At 37.6% G+C, this 20,013-nt stretch overlaps 1 protein-coding gene across 1 annotated transcript in view; it reads right to left on the bottom strand.

Annotated features, from left to right (window-relative positions):
* Window positions 1-19,710, bottom strand: part of UBE2V2 (ubiquitin conjugating enzyme E2 V2) — a 42,125-nt gene extending 22,415 nt beyond the window's left edge. The window contains exon 1 of the mRNA XM_021688149.1: window positions 19,646-19,710. Within this exon, the coding sequence (XP_021543824.1) occupies window positions 19,646-19,661 (16 nt within the window). The 5' untranslated portion in view covers window positions 19,662-19,710. The remainder of the gene's footprint in view (window positions 1-19,645) is intronic.
* Window positions 19,711-20,013: the final 303 nt, after the last annotated feature.

Genomic DNA, 20,013 nt, shown 5'->3' with positions numbered 1-20,013 from the left:
AAATACTCCAAAAAATTGCTAGACTGATACAGAAATTCAGCAAAATCACAGGATATAAAATCAATGCACAGAAGTCAGTTGCATTTCTATGTACTAAGAAAGAAGCAGCAGAAAGAAAAATCAAGGAATCGATCCCATTTACAACTGCACCAAAAATGAAAAAATACCGAGGAATAAACCTAACCAAAAAGGTAAAAGATCTGTATTCTGGAGGCGCCTGGGTGGCTCAGTTGGTTAAGTGACTGCCTTCAGCTCAGGTCATGATCCCAGGGTCCTGGGATCAAGTCCCGCATCGGGCTCCCTGCTCTGCGGGGAGCCTGCTTCTCCCTCTCCCACTCCCCCTGCTTGTGTTCCCTCTCTCGCTGTGTCTCTCTCTGTCAAATAAATAAATAAAATCTTAAAAAAAAAAAAAAAAGATCTGTACCCTGAGAACTACAGAACACTTATGAAAGAAATTAAGGATGACACAAAGAAATGGGAAAACGTTCCATGCTCATGGATTGAAAGAACAAACACTTAAAATATCTATGCTTCCCACAGCAATCTACACATTCAATGCAATCCCTATCAAAATACCATCAGCATTTTTCACAGAGCTGGAACAAATAATCCTAAAATTTGTATGGAACCAGAAAAGACACCAAATAGCCAAAGGAATTGTTGAAAAAGAAAACCAAAGCTAGAGGTAAAACAATTCCTAGACTGTATTACAAAGCTGTAATCATCAAGACAGTATGGTACTGGCACAAAAACAGACACATAGATTGATGGTACAGAATAGAGAACCCAGAATGGACCCTCAACTCTATCGTCAACTACTCTTCAACAAAGCAGGAATGAATATCCAATGGAAAAAGAACAGTCTCTTCAATAAATGGTGTTGGGAAAACTGGACAGCCACAAGCAAAAGAATGAAGCTGGACCACTTTCTTACACAATACACAAAAATAGACTCAAAATGGATGAAAGACCTAAATGTGAGACAGGCATCCACCCAAATCCTAGAAGAAAACACAGGCAGAAACCTTGGCCACAGCAACTTCTTGCTAGACACATCTCCAAAGGCAAGAGAAACAAAGGCAAAAATGAACTATTGGGACTTCATCAAGATAAAAAGCTTTTGTACAGCAAAGGGAACAGTTGACAAAACTAAAAGGCAACCTACGGAATGTGAGAAGGTATTTGTAAATGTCTTACCAGACAAAGGGTTAGTATCCAAAAATCTATAAAGAACTTATCAAACTCAACACCCAAGGAACAAATAATCCAATCAAGAAATGGGCAGAAGACATGAACGGGTATTTCTCCAAAGACATACAAATAAATGGCCAACAGACACATGAAAACATGCTCCACATCACTCGGCATCAGGGAAATACAAATCAAAACCACAATGAAATACCACCTCACACCCATCAGAATGGATAAAATTAACAATTCAGGAAACAACAGATATTGGCAAAGAATGTGGAGAAAGGGGAACCCTCTTACACTGTTGGTGGAAATGGAAACTGGTACAGCCACTGGAAAACAGTATGGAGGTTCCTCAAAAAGTTAAAAATGGAGCTACCATAAGACCCAGCAATTTCACTATTAGGTATTTATCCAAAGGATACAATCATAGTGATTCAAAGGGGCATATTCACCCCACTGTGTAGAGCAGCAATGTCCACAATAGCCAAACTATGGAAAGGGCCCAGATATCCATCAACAGATTCCATAAACAGAAAATGTGGTGTATATATGTACAATGGAATAGTACTCAGCCATCAAAAAGAATGGAATCTCGCCACTGGTAACAACCAATAAGAGGGTATTATGCTAAGCGAAATAAGTCAGTCAGAGAAGGACAATTATCATATGATTTCACTCATATGTGGAATTTAAGAAACAAAACAGAAGAACAGAGGGGAAGGGAAGGAAAAATAAAATAAGATAAAAACAAACAAGGAGGCAAACCATAAGAGACTCTTAACTATAGGGAACAAACTGAGGGTTGCTGGAGGGGAGGGAGTGAGTACGTTACTGGGTGAGGGGCATTAAGGAGGGCACTTGAAATAATGGGCACTGGGTGTTATATGCAACTGATGAATCACTAAATTCTATCCCTAAAACTAATAATACAGTATATGTTAACTAAATTGAGTTTAAATAACAAATGTAAAAAAAAAAATAAAGCTCAGTAGTGGGAAATTTGGCAGAATCTGAATAGGCCTGCATGTTAGAAGTTCTGTATCAATGTTCATGTCCTGATCCTGGAAAATTACATTGTTGTAATGTAAGAGAATGCCTGGTTTTAGTAAACACATAGAGACATATTTAGGAATGAAGAAGCATATGTCTGTCACTTATTTTCAAATGGTTCAGAAAAAAATGTGTCTGTGTGGGAAGGGAAGGGGGAAGAAAGCACATATGCAAGTGCACATAAAACTGTTAAAATACTAACATTTGATGAATCTGGGTGAAGGTATATGGGAATTGTTTGTACTGTTTATGTAACGTATCTGTAAATCTGAAATTATTCCAAAAGAAAAAACTAGGAAAAGAATGTACTTTTCAGTTAATGGTGTTAGGACATTTTACCTATATGGAAAAAATTAGATCCCTATCTCACAGTATACATAAAAAATCAATTCTGGGCCAATTGATTTGCTAATTCTAGCAAAATATTAACTTTAAGAAAATATAAGGTATCCTTATATGACCTTGAGATATAGAAAAGGATTTCTTAAAAGTAAAAAAAAAAAAAAGCAAAATCAAAGGACTGATAAACTTCACAAAATAAAAAACAAGTTCAATGAAAGATAAAAGATGAGCCACAGACTGAAAGAAGATTCGAGTAACATAACTGGCAAAATGTTACCATCTAAAATATAGAGACAAGGAAAAGACTATTATGAATAAGAAACTCCACAGAACAGGAAAAAGGACTGAACAATAAACATATAAAAAGATGCTTAACATCAACAGTAATCAGGGAAACATAAATTAAAACCATAATAACTATCCCCCAGAAAGACAAACATTAAGTCTCACATGACTTGATTTGATGAAAATGTAGAGAAGAGAAGCTCATTCACTGTTGACATGAGAATAAACTAGTACAACTACTTTGGTGAGCAAACTGTAATATTTAGAAATATCCAAGCATAGAGCTGAAGAAATTCATTTGAGTGCTCAGAGGAAGACAGGAATAAGAATGCTCACTAGGCATTATCTCTAATAGTGAAAACTTAGAAACAACCTAAGACTAACAAGGTATAATCAATGACACAAGACTATTGCAATTACAGTAAAAGAATTAGAGCTGTAAGTATCCATCAATTCTGAAGTTTTTTGTTTTTTGTTTTTAAAGATTTTATTTATTTATTTTAGAGACAGAGCACAAGAGGGGGGAGAGGGAGAGGGAGAAGCAGACTCCCTGCTGAGCAGGGAGCCCAATGCGGGACTCGATCCTGGGACTCCCGGATCATGACCTGAGCCGAAGGCAGTTGCTTAACCAACTGAGCCACCCAGGCGCCCCAATTCTGAAGTTTTTAAAGCACACTATTTAATGAGTACATGGTTTGTTTTGAAAGTTGAAAAAATTCTGGAGATTGTTGCAAACAACATGAATATACTTAATCTTACTGAACTGTACAGTTAAGATGGTAAATGTTATGTTATATATATTTTACCACAATTAAAAAGAAAAAAAAATGAACCCCTCAAAAGCCATATATAAATAAGTCTTTATACTGTTCCAGAGTACACACATATGCAGCAAAAGTAGAAAGACGTTTGTGCAATATACTCCAAAATCAGGATAGCAGTCATCTCTGGGCAAAGAGAAAGAGGCCTAGTACTTGGAAGGGTACTGATAATATTTTATTTCTTCAAAAAACACCTGAAGCAAGAATAATTCACTAGAATTTGAGAGAGCTTTTTTCCTGCCGTTTAAAGTCTCTTTAAAAAAGGAGGGACATCACCAAAAAAAAAAAAAAAGACAGAGAGAGAGAGAATGGTAGGCAATGTTTGGGGATAGTAGTTGAGAATGAATGAGCAAAGAGCCAGATATGGCCTGGAAGGCAGGGCTCAACACAGAAAGGACAGGTGCACTTGCAAATTCAGACTTTACCTGCAGCAAGGGGTGGGGTTGGGGGCAGGGGCGGGCCATAAGCATTAACTCCATAGATAAGGAAGGAAGAAAAGGAAAACAGCATCAGTTGTGATGAAAGACCAGGAAATGCCTCAACTAAGAAAACTGTGGTTCATTTTATTGTAATTCTGTAATTTTATTTACTTCCAATTAACCAAAATCAAAAATCAACTACAAGCTAGAAACTATGTGACACAAATGGGATCTAGCACTGACACACTCCCAGCCCTCTTGCAGCTTACAGTTTAATAGGGGAGCAAGACACAGAAATCAGAGTATGAGAAGTGCTAAAGACAAGAAGAAGCAACACAAAATTTTCATTAATATTTTGCTCTACCCAGAAACTAGCCAGGTGACTCTGAGCAAATAGTGTTTTCTTTTACACTTTGCGTATTTCAGCGTGAAATGTGAAACTAAACTACATCAGTGATGTACAACCTTTTGTCCATCCCAACAAATCTCAATGATCAATACATAAAAGCTTACTATAGGAGGGAATCCACCAGACTAGGGAGAAAGAAGAGGCAACAGGAAGAAGAAATCCTCTCGCCTTTTCTCTGCCCTCATCTCCATTCTCTGGTTCAGAATCCTTCCTGAACCACATTTTTTCCAAATTTAGGATTCTTGAACTCCATGAAAGCAAGCTATCAGAGATCAATTTTGAAAAAAAAAAAAACTTACCTATATGATTCCTGAAACGCCTTTAAATCAAAGATAAAATGCAGTTTTAGTGTTTGCAATTTATACTGCTTTACCTTCTAAAAATTCATGATTCTTTTATTAACTTGCAATCAAAATAGTTGAGAATCACTGTACTTTGCAGCACATTAAAGGTGGCCAGAAATTCTTTGCTATTTCTACCACTGAAAAGTGTAGTCTAATTTTCCTCCCCGTTTAACCTTCTTTCATTTTATCTAGAGGACTGTTCCAGAATTATCGGACATGACCCTATCCTAAGAAGCTGAAAAGAAAAATAAAAGAAGTACTAAATATAAGGTATAAAATTTTCAAGTTGATTTCAATACTTCTTAAATTATTAAAACCTGCTAATATCAATAACCAGTTCCTTGAACAAGCAGTAAATGTTCACACACGTTTATGACAATAAATGGGTAATATATATTTCACAGACATGACAAATGATAAAACAAGAATATAAGCCAAACAAGAAAATTTTTTAAAAACAGGCAAGCTAAAGTATGATGAAATTATACATCCATCAAAAAATAAAATTTAAAACATGCTAAACACAGTGCTGGTAGAACTGTGAGAAAAGTATATTTATACATAATTACACACAACTGGAAATCAATTCTACCTTGCTTAAGAGGTAATTTGACAAAATATAACAAGAATTTTTACTCATATGCTTTGACTTAAAATTCCACTTTATGAATTTGTCCTCAAGAACAGAAGACAAGGAGGGGCGCCTGGGTGACTCAGATGGTTAAGCGTCTGCCTTTGGCTCAGGTCATGATCCCAGGGTCCTGGGATCAAGCCCTGCATCGGGCTCCCTGCTCAGCGGGGGGCCTACTTCTCCCCTTCCCTCTGCTTCTCCCCCTGCTCATATTCTCTCTGTGTCTCGAATGAATAAATAAAAAAAAAAAAAACAACTTTAAGAACAAAAGACAAGGAGTAGTCTATAGACTGCCTCCAAAGCCAACTCTGAACAATTCTCCGTCAGGACACAGCCCCCTCCCCCATCAAGGGATAGAGGCTATTTCCCCTCCACTTGAATCTGGGATGGCCTTGCCACTTATTTTGATAGAATATGGTACAGTGATGCTGGTGCAGTTGTGAGAATAGCATTCTCAGAGGCATGATGGCTTCTCTTCTTTTCAGCTCTCTCGAAAGCCACACTACCAGGATGTGAAGAAGTCAAACAGGCCAGAGAATGGCCAATCCTTATTGAACCAAGGCACCTGGGCAACAGGCCCAGCCCAACATCACGTGAAACCAGCAGAACCACCTTGTTAATGAAAATCATGAGAAAGAATGAATCACTGTTTGAAGCCACTAAGTTTTGCAGTGATTTTGCTATATAGCCATAGATAGGTAAAGGTGAGAAGAGCAGGTTTGAAAAAGTACTCTGGAGAAAAATGTTTAGCAATGCAAAAACTTAAAAGGCCAATTGCCGTACATTCAGGTAACTGTCATATTTAAAACATTATATAAAATCATTTTAAAATACATGAATTATGGGCGCCTGGGTGGCTCAGTCAGTTAAACATCTGACTCTTGATTTTGGCTCAGGTCATGATCTCAGGATCGTAGATCCAGCCCCACATCAGATTTTCCCTCTCCCCCTTCCCCCCAACCACGGTCTCTCTAAAAAAATAAAATTAAATACATGAATTGTATCCCACAGCTAACATCATCCTTAATGGGGAAAAACTGAGTGCTTTTCCCCTAAGGTCAAGAACAAGACAAGGACATCCACTCTCACCACTGTTATTTAACACAGTACTGGAAGTCCAAGCCACAGCAATCAGACTACAAAAAGAAATAAAAGGCAATCAAATTGGTTTGGAAGAAGTAGAATTTTCATTATTTGCAGATGACATCATACTCTATATAGGAAACCTGAAAGCAAGTCCACCAAAACACTGCTAGAACTGATAAACAAATTCAGTAAAGTTGCAGGATACAAAATCAATGTATAGAAATCTGTTGCCTCTCTATACATCAATAATGAAGCAGATGAAAGAGAAAGTAAGAAAACAATCTCATTTCCCACTGCACCAAGAATAGTAAGATACCTAGGAATAAACCTAACCAAAGAAGTGAAAGACCCATATTCTGAAAACTGTAAAATACTGATGAAAGAAATTCAAGACAACACAAAGAAATGGAAAAATATTCCATGCTCATGGACTGGAAGAACAAATATTGTTAAAATGTCTACACTACCCAAAGCAATCTACACATTTAATGCAATCCTTAGCAAAATACCAACAGCAATTTCCACAGAATTAGAACAAACAATTCTAAAATTTGTATGGAACCATAAAAGATCCCGAATAATCAAAGCAATCTTGAAAGAGAAAAGCAAAACTGGAGGTATCACAATTCCAGGCTTCAAGGTGTATTACAAAGCTGTAGTAATCAAAACAGTACAAAAAGAGACACATACACATAGATCAATGGAACAGAATGAAAAACCCAGAAATAAACCTACAACTATATGGTCAATTAATCTTTGACAAAGTGGGAAAGAGTATCCAATGAGAAAAAGTCTCCTCAACAAATAGTATTGGGAAAACTGGACAGCAACATGCATAAGAAACTGGACCACTTTCTCATATCCTACACAAAAATAAATTCAAAATGGATTAAAGACCTAAATGTGTAACCTGCAACCATAAAAATCCTAAAAGAGAACAAGGCAGTACCTTTTTTCACATCGGCCACAGCAACTTTTTTCTAAATATGTCTCCTGAAGCAAAGGAAATAAAAGCAAAAACAAACTACTGAGACATATGAAGGAAACAATCAACAAAACTAAAAGACAATCTATGGAATGGGAGAAGGTATTTCCAAATGACATATCTGATAAAGGGTTAGCATCCAAAATATATAATGAACACCCAAAAAACAATTCAATTTAAAAATGGGCAGAAGACATGAATAGACCTTTCTCCAAAGACATACAGATGGCCAACAAAGATGCTCAACATTACTTAACATCAGAGAAATGCAAATCAGAAGTACAATGAGATATCACCTCACACCTCTTAGAATGGCTAAAATCAACAAAAGAAACAACAGGTGTTGATGAGCTTGTGGAGGAAAAAACCCTCTTGCACCACTGGTGAGAATGCAAACTGGTGCAGCCACTGTGGAAAACAGTAAAGGTTCCTCAAAAACCGAAAAATAAAACTCCCCTATGATCCACAATCACACTACTGGTTATTTACCCAAAGAATACAAAAACACTAATTCAAAAGGATACATGCACTTCTATATTTACAGTATCATTATTTATAATAGCTACAATACGGAAGCAGCTCAAGTGTCCATCAACTGATGAATGGATAAAGATGTGTGTGTGTGTGTGTGTGGAACATAATGAATATTATTTAGCCATAAAAAAGGAAGGAAATCTTGCTATTTGCAATGACATGGATGGAGCTAGAGTGTAGTGCTAAGCAAAATAAGTAAATCAGAGAAAGACAAATACCATATGATTTCACTCCTATATGGAACTTAAGAAACAAACAAGCAAAGGGGAAATAAAAACGAGACAAAAATCAAGAACTTATAGAGTCTTAGAGAGAACTAATGGTTCCCAAAGGGGAGTCGGTGGGAGAATGGGTTAAATAGGTAATACGGATTCAAAAGTGCACTTGTGATGAGCACCAGGTGATGTATGAAGTGTTGAATCACTATATTGTACACCTAAACTAATATAACCCTGTTTACTAACTGAAATTAAAATGAAAACTTAAAAAAATAATGAAGTACATGAATTACATTTACTGTGTATAAATGAAAAAACAGGCCTAATTAACAACACATACACATCAGTCATATTTATCAGAAGTTTTCAAATGTTCATCAATATGGACCCAAAGATAACCTATAAATGATGCTTTAAACTCATTAGGACTTTTTATCTTACAATGTCATTAATAGCAGAATATTTTAGAAAAGTATGAAGTCATTCTGTGTCACCACTTTACTGCCCTCTATTTTGGACTACATACACTTACTCTCTTCCACACACCATCAGTGGAATTCCTAGCTAAGTAGGCCTATCATCCTATTAGCTCTGACCACTCGTTCAGCAAAGGAACAAATCTGACTGAATCATTAATCCTTATTCACAGTTCTTCACTCAGAAAAAAACCCATTCCACAATTCTAACTAGGCCTATAACCCCACTAGCTTTTTCAAAACCAGCAATTACAGTCCCACATTAAATGCTATCACCAAGAATGTCAAAAATGTTAAGAATACAGAATTATTGACATCAAGGCTTATGACTTACATTACAAAAAACTTTAGAATGGAATTATATCCATCAATAGTATGAAACGGTAATATAAACACTGATTTAATATTAAAAATTATACTTACATTAAGTCACAGAAAAATATATTAAAAATATATTCTTTAGCTGAAATGAAGGTTTATCATGTATAGCAATTTTAACTTTTGTCTCTAAAATAAATATTTCAAGAAATTGCATGAGATTAAAAACTATTTCACTATATTGTTTTTAAGATTTTATTTTAGAAAGAGAGCGTGCACACATGTGCACACACAAGTTGGGGGGGGGGGCAGAGGGCGAGAGAGACTCCTCAAGCCGACTCCCAGCTGAGCACAGAGCCCAGTGCAGGGCTTAATCCCAGGACCCTGAGATCATGACCTGAGCCGAAATCAACAGTCAGGCACTTAATAAACTAAGACACCCAGGCGCCCCTACAATACATTTAAGTTTATAATAACTACTTAATATTTAATCAAGGAATGACAACACACATTAACATGCTTGTAGAACCCTGTACTTTAAAATCTGGTATATGGGGCACCTGGGTGGCTCAATCGGTTGGATGTCTGCCTTCAGCTCAGGTCATGATCTCGGGGTCCTGGGATGGAGCCCCATGTAGGGCTCCCTGCTCAGCTGGGGGTCTGTTTCTCCCTCTCCCTCTGCCCCTCCACCCCGCTTGTGCTCTCTCGCACACACGCATGCGTGTTCTCTCTCTCTCAAATAAAATCTTTAAAAAAATAAAGAACTGATTAAACATGGTAAATAAAAACATCTGAAAAAAAAACAAAATTCAAATCAAATATTGTACATCTGAAGCATCTGTACTATACCTTTAAATATAAGTGGAAAAACCTCTGGAATACAGGATCTGTAAAGTATCTCAATTCTATGGTTTAGGAGATGCATTATGCACAGAATATTAATTATGCTACTGATACTCTAGGTTACAACCAAAACCACTCAGCCCCTAGATACTCCCAAAAAATTCTGGAACTATACGAATAATTCATTCATATAGTTATGTGCTGTATACTAACTCAGCTAGATAAGGAGAAAATAACCAACTTAACGTGTTTATTTAATGAATAAACTTGAACAGAAAATCTTTTAATACTGTTTTACTTCAGAAAAATAAACTAAAAACAGAATTCATGTGTAAAACATAATTTACAAAGAGAGAAAGCTAGATTTTACTTCAACCATTCATTTTCTCACTAAATCACTTAAATAGAAACTGTACCATAATGATGGCAACACAAGAGGCACTCAAAAAACACTTCGTGAATTTATGGCAGGTGCTTACTTTCAATCTTCCTCTCAACACTTATCGACCGGACTATCGTCCGGTAGCAGGTGCTGCTGATTCTAACACCAACACAGAATCCTTTCCCCAAGCTTACACTCAGGTGTCAGATACATTCAACATTCAAATACAATGCAGTAAGTTGTTGAAGACTTTGCTCAGATACTCTAGATACCTCAGTGAGATAGGCAAACCAAGGGAAAACACAAAAGTAACAGAAGTTACTATTCTCCAGGAGAGCAGCTAACAATGTCTATTCTAGAACTAGGAAAGGACATTTCCCTTAGAATAAACTAAGAAGTGGAGGAAAGTTAGGTAAGCTGTGATATACCGTGGTTCCTCTCTAATATGAATGTCTAAGTAAAATTAAAAATGGCATACACTAGAAGATATGAGGTCTTCTGACAGAGACCATTTAAATGAGTATAACTGCTCTCCTATGAGTCCAATTAGCTTGCAGTCAGAAAACCGTATTAAGCAAAATAATTAAATATCCCTCCAAATCACTGCTTGTAAGGTAAACACTTAAGAAAATTAAAAACTTTACAACTTAAGTGTTTCAGGAAATAACCACTTATGTCAATAGAGTTTAGTAAGCCACAACTGATAAATTAGGTAACAGGTGACACTAGCATAGATAACAAATAGTAAGCCAACCTATGCATTGTTTAGATTTTTCAATAACATTCCAGTCACTAAACTGAAAAATCCACATCATAATTACAGTACTTACAAATCATAAACTGTTTAGAGTATGCCTTGTATCTGGCTATTTAATTTCTTTAACTGTAAGGTTAAACCTCATACCTGGCAAGAGAGAGCTTGGACTCCTACAGCCCTCTGTCATACAATAATTATGTAAAACAATCATAATCAGATCATCAATTAGAAGTTACATTATGTCATCACTTCTCCCCCTTTGGCTAAAATCAAGTGCAGAATTTACATATGTCAACATGATATTTTTAAAACAAAGAGACAATGAAATACATACCAAAAGCCATACTTTGCATCTTAATAAAGTGGAAAAAATAGATAACTGGACTTAACCAAAATTTAAGACTTTTGGGTTTCAAGGATACCATCAAAAAAGTGCAACGATTGGGGCGCCTGGGTGGCTCAGTCGTTAAGCATCTGCCTTCGGCTCAGGTCATGATCCCAGGGTCCTGGGATCAAGCCCTGCATCGGGCTCCCTGCTCCGCGGGGGGGCCTACTTCTCCCTTTCCCACTCCCCCTGCTTGTGTTCCTTCTCCCGCTGTGTCTCTCTGTCAAATAAATAAATAAAATGTTTAAAAAAAAAAGTGCAACGATTACCTACAAAATGGGAGAAAATACTTGCAAACTATATATATGATAAGGAAGTTGTATCTAGACTATATATATAAAGAACTCTTATAACTCAACAAAAGATAGCCTAATTTAAAAATAAGCAAAGAATTTGAATAGACATTTCTCCAAAGACCATATACAAATGACCAATAAGCACATAAAAAGATGCTCAACATCATTAGTCATCAGGGAAATGCAAATTAAAACCACAATGAAGGGTGCCTGGGTGGCTCAGTTGGTTAAGCATCTGCTTTCGGCTCAGGTCATGATCCCAGGGTGCTGGGATGGAGTCTCACAGGGAGCCTGCTTCCCCCTCTACCTCTACCTCTCTCTCTCTCTCTCTCTCTGTCTCCCATGAATAAATAAATAAAATCTTTAAAAAAAAAACACACACACACACACACCAGGCTGGAATCAAAAAGTCAGGCAGTTAGTGAAATGTGGAGAAATCAGGACTCTTAGAAGCTACTGGTGAGAATATAAAATGGTCTCCCTTTGGAAAACAGTCTGACAGTTTCTCAATTAAATATAGAATTACCATATTACCCAGCCACTGTACTCCTAGATACATACCAGAGGAAACGAAAATATACATCCATACAGAAACTGGCACACAAATGTTTATAGCAGCATTATTCATAATAGCCAAAAAGTGGAAACAATCCAAATCAACAATGAATGGATAAATCAAATGTGGTGTATAGAATATTATTATTCAGCCATTAAAAGAAATGCCTAAGAACTGATAAATTCTACAACATCGATGAACCCTGAAAACATTATACTAAGTGAAAGAAGTCAGACCCAAAGACCACATACTCTATGACTCTATTCATATGAAAGTCCAGAATGGGCAAATCTACAGAGACAGAACATAAATTAGTGGTTGCAGGGGCTGGAAGGGGACGATACAGGGATAAGATGGTGAGGGTTAAAGGACACAGGGTTTTTGAGGTAATAAAAATGTTCTCAGGTGACTGTAGTTAATGGTTGCTTACATCTGCAAACATACCAGAAAGCAATGAATTGTACACATAGGTGAACTGTATGGTGCATGAATTCTATCTCAACAAAGATTTTCAAAAAAAAAAAAAAATTAAGTAGAAAAGAGTAACTCCCTGAAACTAAATTCAGTATTTATTTACAGTTCCATCTCCCAGAAGCTTCAGCTTTCTCACTGAACCATCACTCAAAGGTATAGTCAAGGACCTCATGGAGAAGACTGGCCTTTTTCCAAAGGACCCTGGATTTTATCTTTTTTTTTTTTAAGATTATTTATTTATTTGAGACAGGGAAAAAGAGAGAGAGAGAGAACAAGAGAACACGAGTGGGGGGAGGGGGAGAGGTAGAAGCAGATGCCAGGATAAGCAGGGAGCCCAACGCGGGGTTCAATCCCAGGACCCCGGGATCATGACCTGAGCCGAAGGCAGCCGCTTAACCAACTGAGCCACCCAGGCACCCCAAGACCCTGGATTTTACAAACCATTTCAAACCCCTGGGGAGAATAAGGAGCCCAGGTTACAGAGCTGTTGCCCAGTCTTCCCAGTCCCACAAAGCTTGGAACCAGGTTCTTCTACCTGATGAACATACACAGTCCTGTCCAGAGGCACCCTACTTGGAGAAGTAGGTAAGAAGAATGGGGGAAAGGGGAGTCAGTATTAAGTGTCCTTAAGGGCCACTTTATGAGCAATATGGAAATGTTTAAGATAACTCATCAGGTTATGCTTCCTACTTCTGATAGAGCTGAATTTCTATAAACCTCATAGCACTACCAATAACCTCTTCTCCATCCCATCCCCAAAATAAGCTCAGAGGAAAAATGTTAGATATTATAAGAATCACCAAGGGAAATAATTACTATGTGTATGTGCCCACAATACCAAATTTGTGCTCACAAAAAATAATTTTGTTTAAATGTGTAACAAGATTTAGCTATTAATATCAATTGTTAGATTTTTTTATTTTTTCAACATAATCATTTACATCTTAAGAGAACATATAGTTTTAATTACTTATAATGCCCTTACACTCTTTCAAGTGTTTTGTCTTGATTCTTAATGACATTTATTTATGAAATCACACTGTTAGGTTCCTACAGAATAAAAGCAAACAAAAAGTTTATAGAATACAGTGTAATACAAAAGTAGTATCAAAGAACTTAAAATCAAGAAACCAGCTCTGAACTCAACATCTAACTAAATAATCTTGTGAAAGTCATTTCATATCTATATTTCCATTGTTCATCTATAAAATGAACTTGGCCCAGGGCCTAGATAATCAATAATGTGCTTTCCTTTAGAACTACTATTTCAACTTATGTAAAGACCTACACAGGCTTTACGGATTTCTCTCCTGTGGTCTGGAACTTTGCTGAGTTCTAACTTAAACTGAATATAACATCTGCTCTTATACAAATCAGTGGAGACTTTGTAAATAAGAGTAAGTCACTCACAAACACCAGTCCTGAAGACCCACCTTATAATATTACCTCAAAGATTTAATTATAAAAGCATCAGCTCTTTTAAAAAGTCAACTATATTTGAAACAAACTTTTGAACACTGAATTTTATTCCATTTATTCTAGTCTGCAAGCCTCATGTAACCACTTCGAAATTTTGTGTCAAACAGCTCCCCAAATAATTGTCAAGTGGATGTTTCCACTAAGGATAATCTTTGCTTCCCATAGTTTCCATTTGCCTGACTGAATTTCAGTTAGCATCGTTTAAATAACACCAGTCCCCCAACAACATGGCTGAAGCTTCAATTAGCAGCCTAGTAACTGTGAGTAACTGCATTAAGTACAAACTTTGCTGCTAGCTCCCCAGTCCATGAATCACTAAATAGATGAGCATCGTAACCAGTGGCCAATCACTTCACATCTGTTGGTGATGGGTCATTGCACATTTGTTAGTCACATACAGACAGCAAAGCTTATAGTAGTGTTGCCTCCTTGTCTGCCAGGAGTAAACCCATGTGATATTCTCATTATTTTCTTTTTAAGATTTTATTTATTTGAGAGAGAGAGAGAGAAAGAGCATGAGAGAGACAGCACAGCAGGGGGGGGGAGGGAGATGCAGTGGGAGAGGGAGATGCAGACTCTGGGTCGAGCAGAGAGCCCGATGCAAGGCTCAATCCTAGGACCCTGTGATCATGACCTGAGCCAAAGGCAGACACTTAACTAACTGAGCCACACAGGCACCCCAACCCATGTGACATTCTATAAAAATAGCCAATAAAAGAAATTAGCCAACAAAGATCAAAGCAATCAAAGCACAGCGAAGAAATGAAAACTGAAAGTGCAGCAAAGAAACAAAAACTAGTAACACTGAAGTGAAATGTGAATCAAATATAAGTAGTTATAGAAGAAATACCCAACCATAAAGTGTTGGAGACTCTAGATGAGCAGCCACATGAACTTTGTGAATGTGAGCTTATGGATGTATATGAGGGAAGTAATTTAAGAAAAGGATGACAATGTTCCAGAGGAAGTAAAACACTTCACAATAAAGAAAGTCACAGATTATTTCCTAACACTGAAAGCACAAAGGATAAAATATTGGAAATGATTCCAGCTTGTGAGTATGACAATTCACCAAAGCACAGAAAAGATGCTTGCTCCACATCCTAAGTTATATGAGAAAAAGGAAACATTGTTCCAACTACTCTTGACAAGTTTTTTTTTAAAATAAAACACTCTAGGGGCACCTGGGTGGCTCAGATGGTCTGCCTTCGGCTCAGGTCATGATCTCAGGGTCCTGGGATCGAGTCCCGCATCGGGCTCCCTGCTCCTCGGGAGCCTGCTTCTCCCTCTGCCTCTCTCTCTCTCTCTCTCTGTCATGAATAAATAAAATCTTTTAAAAAAATAAATAAAACACTCTAATTCTTAATGTCTCATGTTTAATTTCGAGTACTAAGCAAATACTATTTTACAATTTTTTTTTCATTTTCCTAAACACTTGTAACCACAGGAAGAGTTTTTAATGTCTGAGCAAACATTTTCAAAGGTCACAGAGTAATAATTTTTCTTATTTAATAAAACTGCTTTAGGGGCACCTGGGTGGCTCAGTTGGTTAAGCATCTGACTTTGGCTCAGGTCATGATCTCGGGGTCCTGGGATCAAGTCCCATCAGGTTCTGTGCTCAGCAGGGAGTCTGCTTGTCCCTCTCTCTCTGCCCACCCCCCCACTCATGCTCTCTTGGTCTCTCTCTCAAAAAAATAAAATCTTTAAAAAAAATGCCTTGAACAGTTTCAGTTTGAATCGTCATTTTTACCACTCTGTAGTACTGTACAAAGGGATGACTGCCTGTATAGTAAGGCTGTATTATTTAATCATATTGTCAAGAGCAAACGTGTATCAAGGGTATGTAGGTTCCTAAGGGACACAGAAAAATCTATCAGGCCAGGTAATAAAGTCTCAAGAGGGAAATGTACTAGACTACTGCAATTTGGCTCTCCTACTGTTTAGTTCCCAGATTGTATGTTATGATCTACACACGTAGATCTCTTCTGTTACTACTCCCAAATTCCGCTCATTAATCTTGAAGATGGGGAAAACAAACTCATGTTGTCCAACCTTTTCGTAGAAGGGATGGGGAAAGCAAGGCTTAAGAGATCCAGTGGCATGCCTATCATGCCACAGTAATCTATCAGGGGCTGGCAGGGGAATTAAAACACTGCTAATCTAGTTCTTGTTCCCATATACACAATGCTACCCACTTCTGAAGAGAGTAATTAGTAAGTTTTATTTTGGTTTCATTTTTCAACCATATGGCTTACACAGACCCACTATCAAAGAAAAAATACTCCATTTTTTCCTGAGCTTCTCATTACTTAAAGATATTTTACAATCATCTACACTCAAAGACTAGAACACCACTGTAACACTAGTGTAACTTAAGTGATACGAAATTTTAAAATGTTTCACATTACAATGTATCCCAGATGGGATCCTGAGACAGAAAATCTACATTAGGTACTCTAATGTACAATCTTTATGTACTATCTTCACAACTTCTCTGTAAAACTGTTCTAAAATTTAAAATTTATTTTTTTTAAAGTACTGCACATACTTTTTTTTATCTACGTCTTTTCTTAGTGCTGGGATCTAATTAAATTTTTGAATCAAAGTTACTAAATGTACTAATAAATTTCTATTCCTTAAAGTAGTGTTTAAGCTATGTCCTATGAAATCCTCTTGACCCCCCCAAGGTGACTCTAGCCAGTGGGTCTCCACCACAGCCCAATTTCCATTCATAAGAAGCATCTAACAGTCCGAAACAAAGATTCTGCTAGAAAGAAAAGTGTGAAAGTCACTCTCAAGCATAAAAAGGAGTAAGATTCATGTTTGAGGAATATTCCAAATTCACAGTTCCTCATAACAGAAAGAACATTAAACTGAGGACCAAAAAAAAAACCCAAATTCTAATCTTGACTCCATCACTATGTACAATCTTGTATTTCTTTAGGCCTCAGTTTTCTCATCTGCAAAATAAGAAGACCAACGGTTCCCATTCTAATTAAAATTTTTTCTCCCCAATTTTTCTTCTAGTAAAAGGAAGGGTAATGCACCTTTAGATAATGCACATTAAAATATAATTCCTGGGGAGCCTCGGTGGCTCAGTTGTTAAGTGTCAGCCTTAGGCTCAGGTCATGATCCCAGGGTCCTGGGATCGAGCCCCACATCGGGCTCCCTGCTCAGCGGGAAGCCTGCTTCTCCCTCTCCCACTCCCCCTGCTTGTGTTCCCTCCCTTGCTCTCTCTGACAAATAAATAAAATCTTTAAAAAATAAAAAATAAATAAAATTCCTTAGAAAAGATCAAAAAATATTTGTCAGGTGTGTCTTCTTTTTGTCCTATCAAATAACTATTTTTATCCAAGATTACTTTGTCTATGTACATTTTTAAATGATTCTCTTTTTTACAAAGTTTTCTTTTTTTTTTGTAATCTCTTCACCCAAAATGGGGCTCAAACCCAAGACCCCGAGATCAAAACCATGTTCCTCAGACTGAGCCAGCCAGGCACCCCAAAACATGTACATTATTACATCCATCTAGCTCATCTCATTTTAATAAATTTCAAGTTACATCATTTATTTCACAATATACACATACTGTTTCCCTTCCATGCCACCAAGAAGCAAAGAATAAAAAAATATAACTAACAAAGTATAATTTAAAAAGTCCAAAGCTGCTTCTGCACTCATATCCGTCTCAGTTCAATACTGTCAATAATGTAAAGCACATAAACTGAGTAGAATAATTCTGAAATTTACCAGGGGAAGTTTTTAGTAATAGTTTCAAAATGAATTTCAGTGGTTTAAGAAAGCTCAAATGCCTAAATAACATCCTTATTAATTATGCTAAGGCTTCAAATTTCATAAATCTAAAAACAGAGTGAAAATATAATAATTGTGATGCTGAAGTATAAACTAGAAAACACAAGCATCCGATGTACGCATAAGGAAATATAACAATAATCAGCAACATCTTTATAATTTATATTTGACTTCCTTAAAAATGACTAAAAGTAGTTAACAAAAAGTATCTGCCATTAATATCATCTAATATTTGGTCTTTTCAAAATATTTCCACACTTTCTCATACATATAATGTTAAGGAAAAAATCATGTTTAAATAAACAATGCAATCCACAAAATTACTAATAACTATCAAATGACTATAACTCATAACTATCAAAACTAAATTTTCAAGAACCCATAGGTACTAAGCACAGTTCTTAAAAAGATACGGCCCATTCATAAGCACACAGGATTTCAAATAGCAAGTCTTAACAGTAAAACCTCATTTTTGAAATAATCCTTGTTTTACTAGTTCGCTCTGACCTCAAGTATATTTCTCAGTGCTAAAACTGTTAAAGATCTCATCACCTATGGCATCTGTAAATAAAGATGAGACTTAAAAGACACAATTTTTCATTAAAATATATGTTGAATGTATTCTGAGGTGTTCCAGTAACATACACTGCAACCTTCCATTTTTCAGCACAATATAGATTTAAAAATTCGTTTTCATGCAATGATGGCATGAATTATTAAATCACACTATTCTATAACCTGGTTTCAATAATGACTAGGAAAAATGAAAGATCAAACATATGTTTAAGTAGTAAAACTTAACATTTTCATTTTAACATTTTTTAAAATGGTCAAGCTTCGAAAATCTCAGCGTTAATATTTAATTTCAAAGTCTGTGATCATAGGAAACCACTTTACTCAGTACGAGAGAAGAGTTGAACAGCCTGAGAAACCACTTCTTCAATTAGCTTTTCCTTGCTCTATGCTTTTATTTTACTTGCACTACAGTTTTGCATTTAAATGAATAAAAAGACAACACGTATTCAGTCAGGTAGGAATGGTCATCCTTTCTCCGTTATTACAAAGATTAACAGTTCTCTTCTCAGTCCTCTCTTCCTCCACCCATATAAAAGCAAGCCCAAGGGAACGCAAGCCCCACTCTATCCATGACGCCCCTTACCCTGAAACCCTTCCTGGCCTGAGGTTGACACCGCCCACCTTGGGCCTCCTCTCCTCCCTCCCACACCGTCTTCCGCTCCGCAATCGGACCCGAACCCGCCAGACCCCGCGAGTGCGCCCGCGCCAGAGCCACCCCGCCCCCAGCCTGAGGACGCGCGGCCGACGCGCAAGCACGACCCACCGCCCCCTACGGCCGCCCCAAGCCCTGGGCGCCGGCGCCCGGCCCGCCCGGCCCCTCCCCGCTCCCGGGCTTCGCTCCACGGGGAGCCTGGTGTCCGAGAAGGCGCACTCCAGATTCTCCCACACAGTCAGTGCCCGGCCGCCAGCAGCAGGTGGAGGGGCAAAGCCGGGTTGGAGTGTGAAAGCAGGCAGCCCAACCAGGGAACCGACCTGTGGAGACCGCCATCTTCTCCTGCAGCCCGACGCAGCCGCCTGCACGCACAGCGACGTCAGTGCCACTTCCGGAAGCGCGCCGCTTCGCCCCCCGCCCTGCGGCGTCCCGGCGCGCGTCACCATGGGCTCCTCCCTCGGCGGCTTTCGCTCAGGTCACCTAGCCCAAGGGTATGCAGGGCCTCGGGGCTGTTTGGGCGGCTTCCTAAGCTACTACAGTTGATGGAAAGTAAAAGTCGAAAAGTCATTGGGACATCACGTTGAGTCAGCCATCCTAATGTAGAGCAAAAAGGCAAAGAGAAAATATTTGTTAAAAGGCATGTGCAATGGAGGGAGGGGAAAATTTTCTTTTAATTTTTTTTTTTTAA

This window comes from Neomonachus schauinslandi, chromosome 4 (genome assembly GCF_002201575.2).
Source record: "Neomonachus schauinslandi chromosome 4, ASM220157v2, whole genome shotgun sequence".
NCBI lineage: Eukaryota > Metazoa > Chordata > Mammalia > Carnivora > Phocidae > Neomonachus > Neomonachus schauinslandi.
The sequence above is the reverse complement of the archived record's forward strand: the minus strand, read 5'-3'. Positions and strand labels throughout refer to the sequence as shown.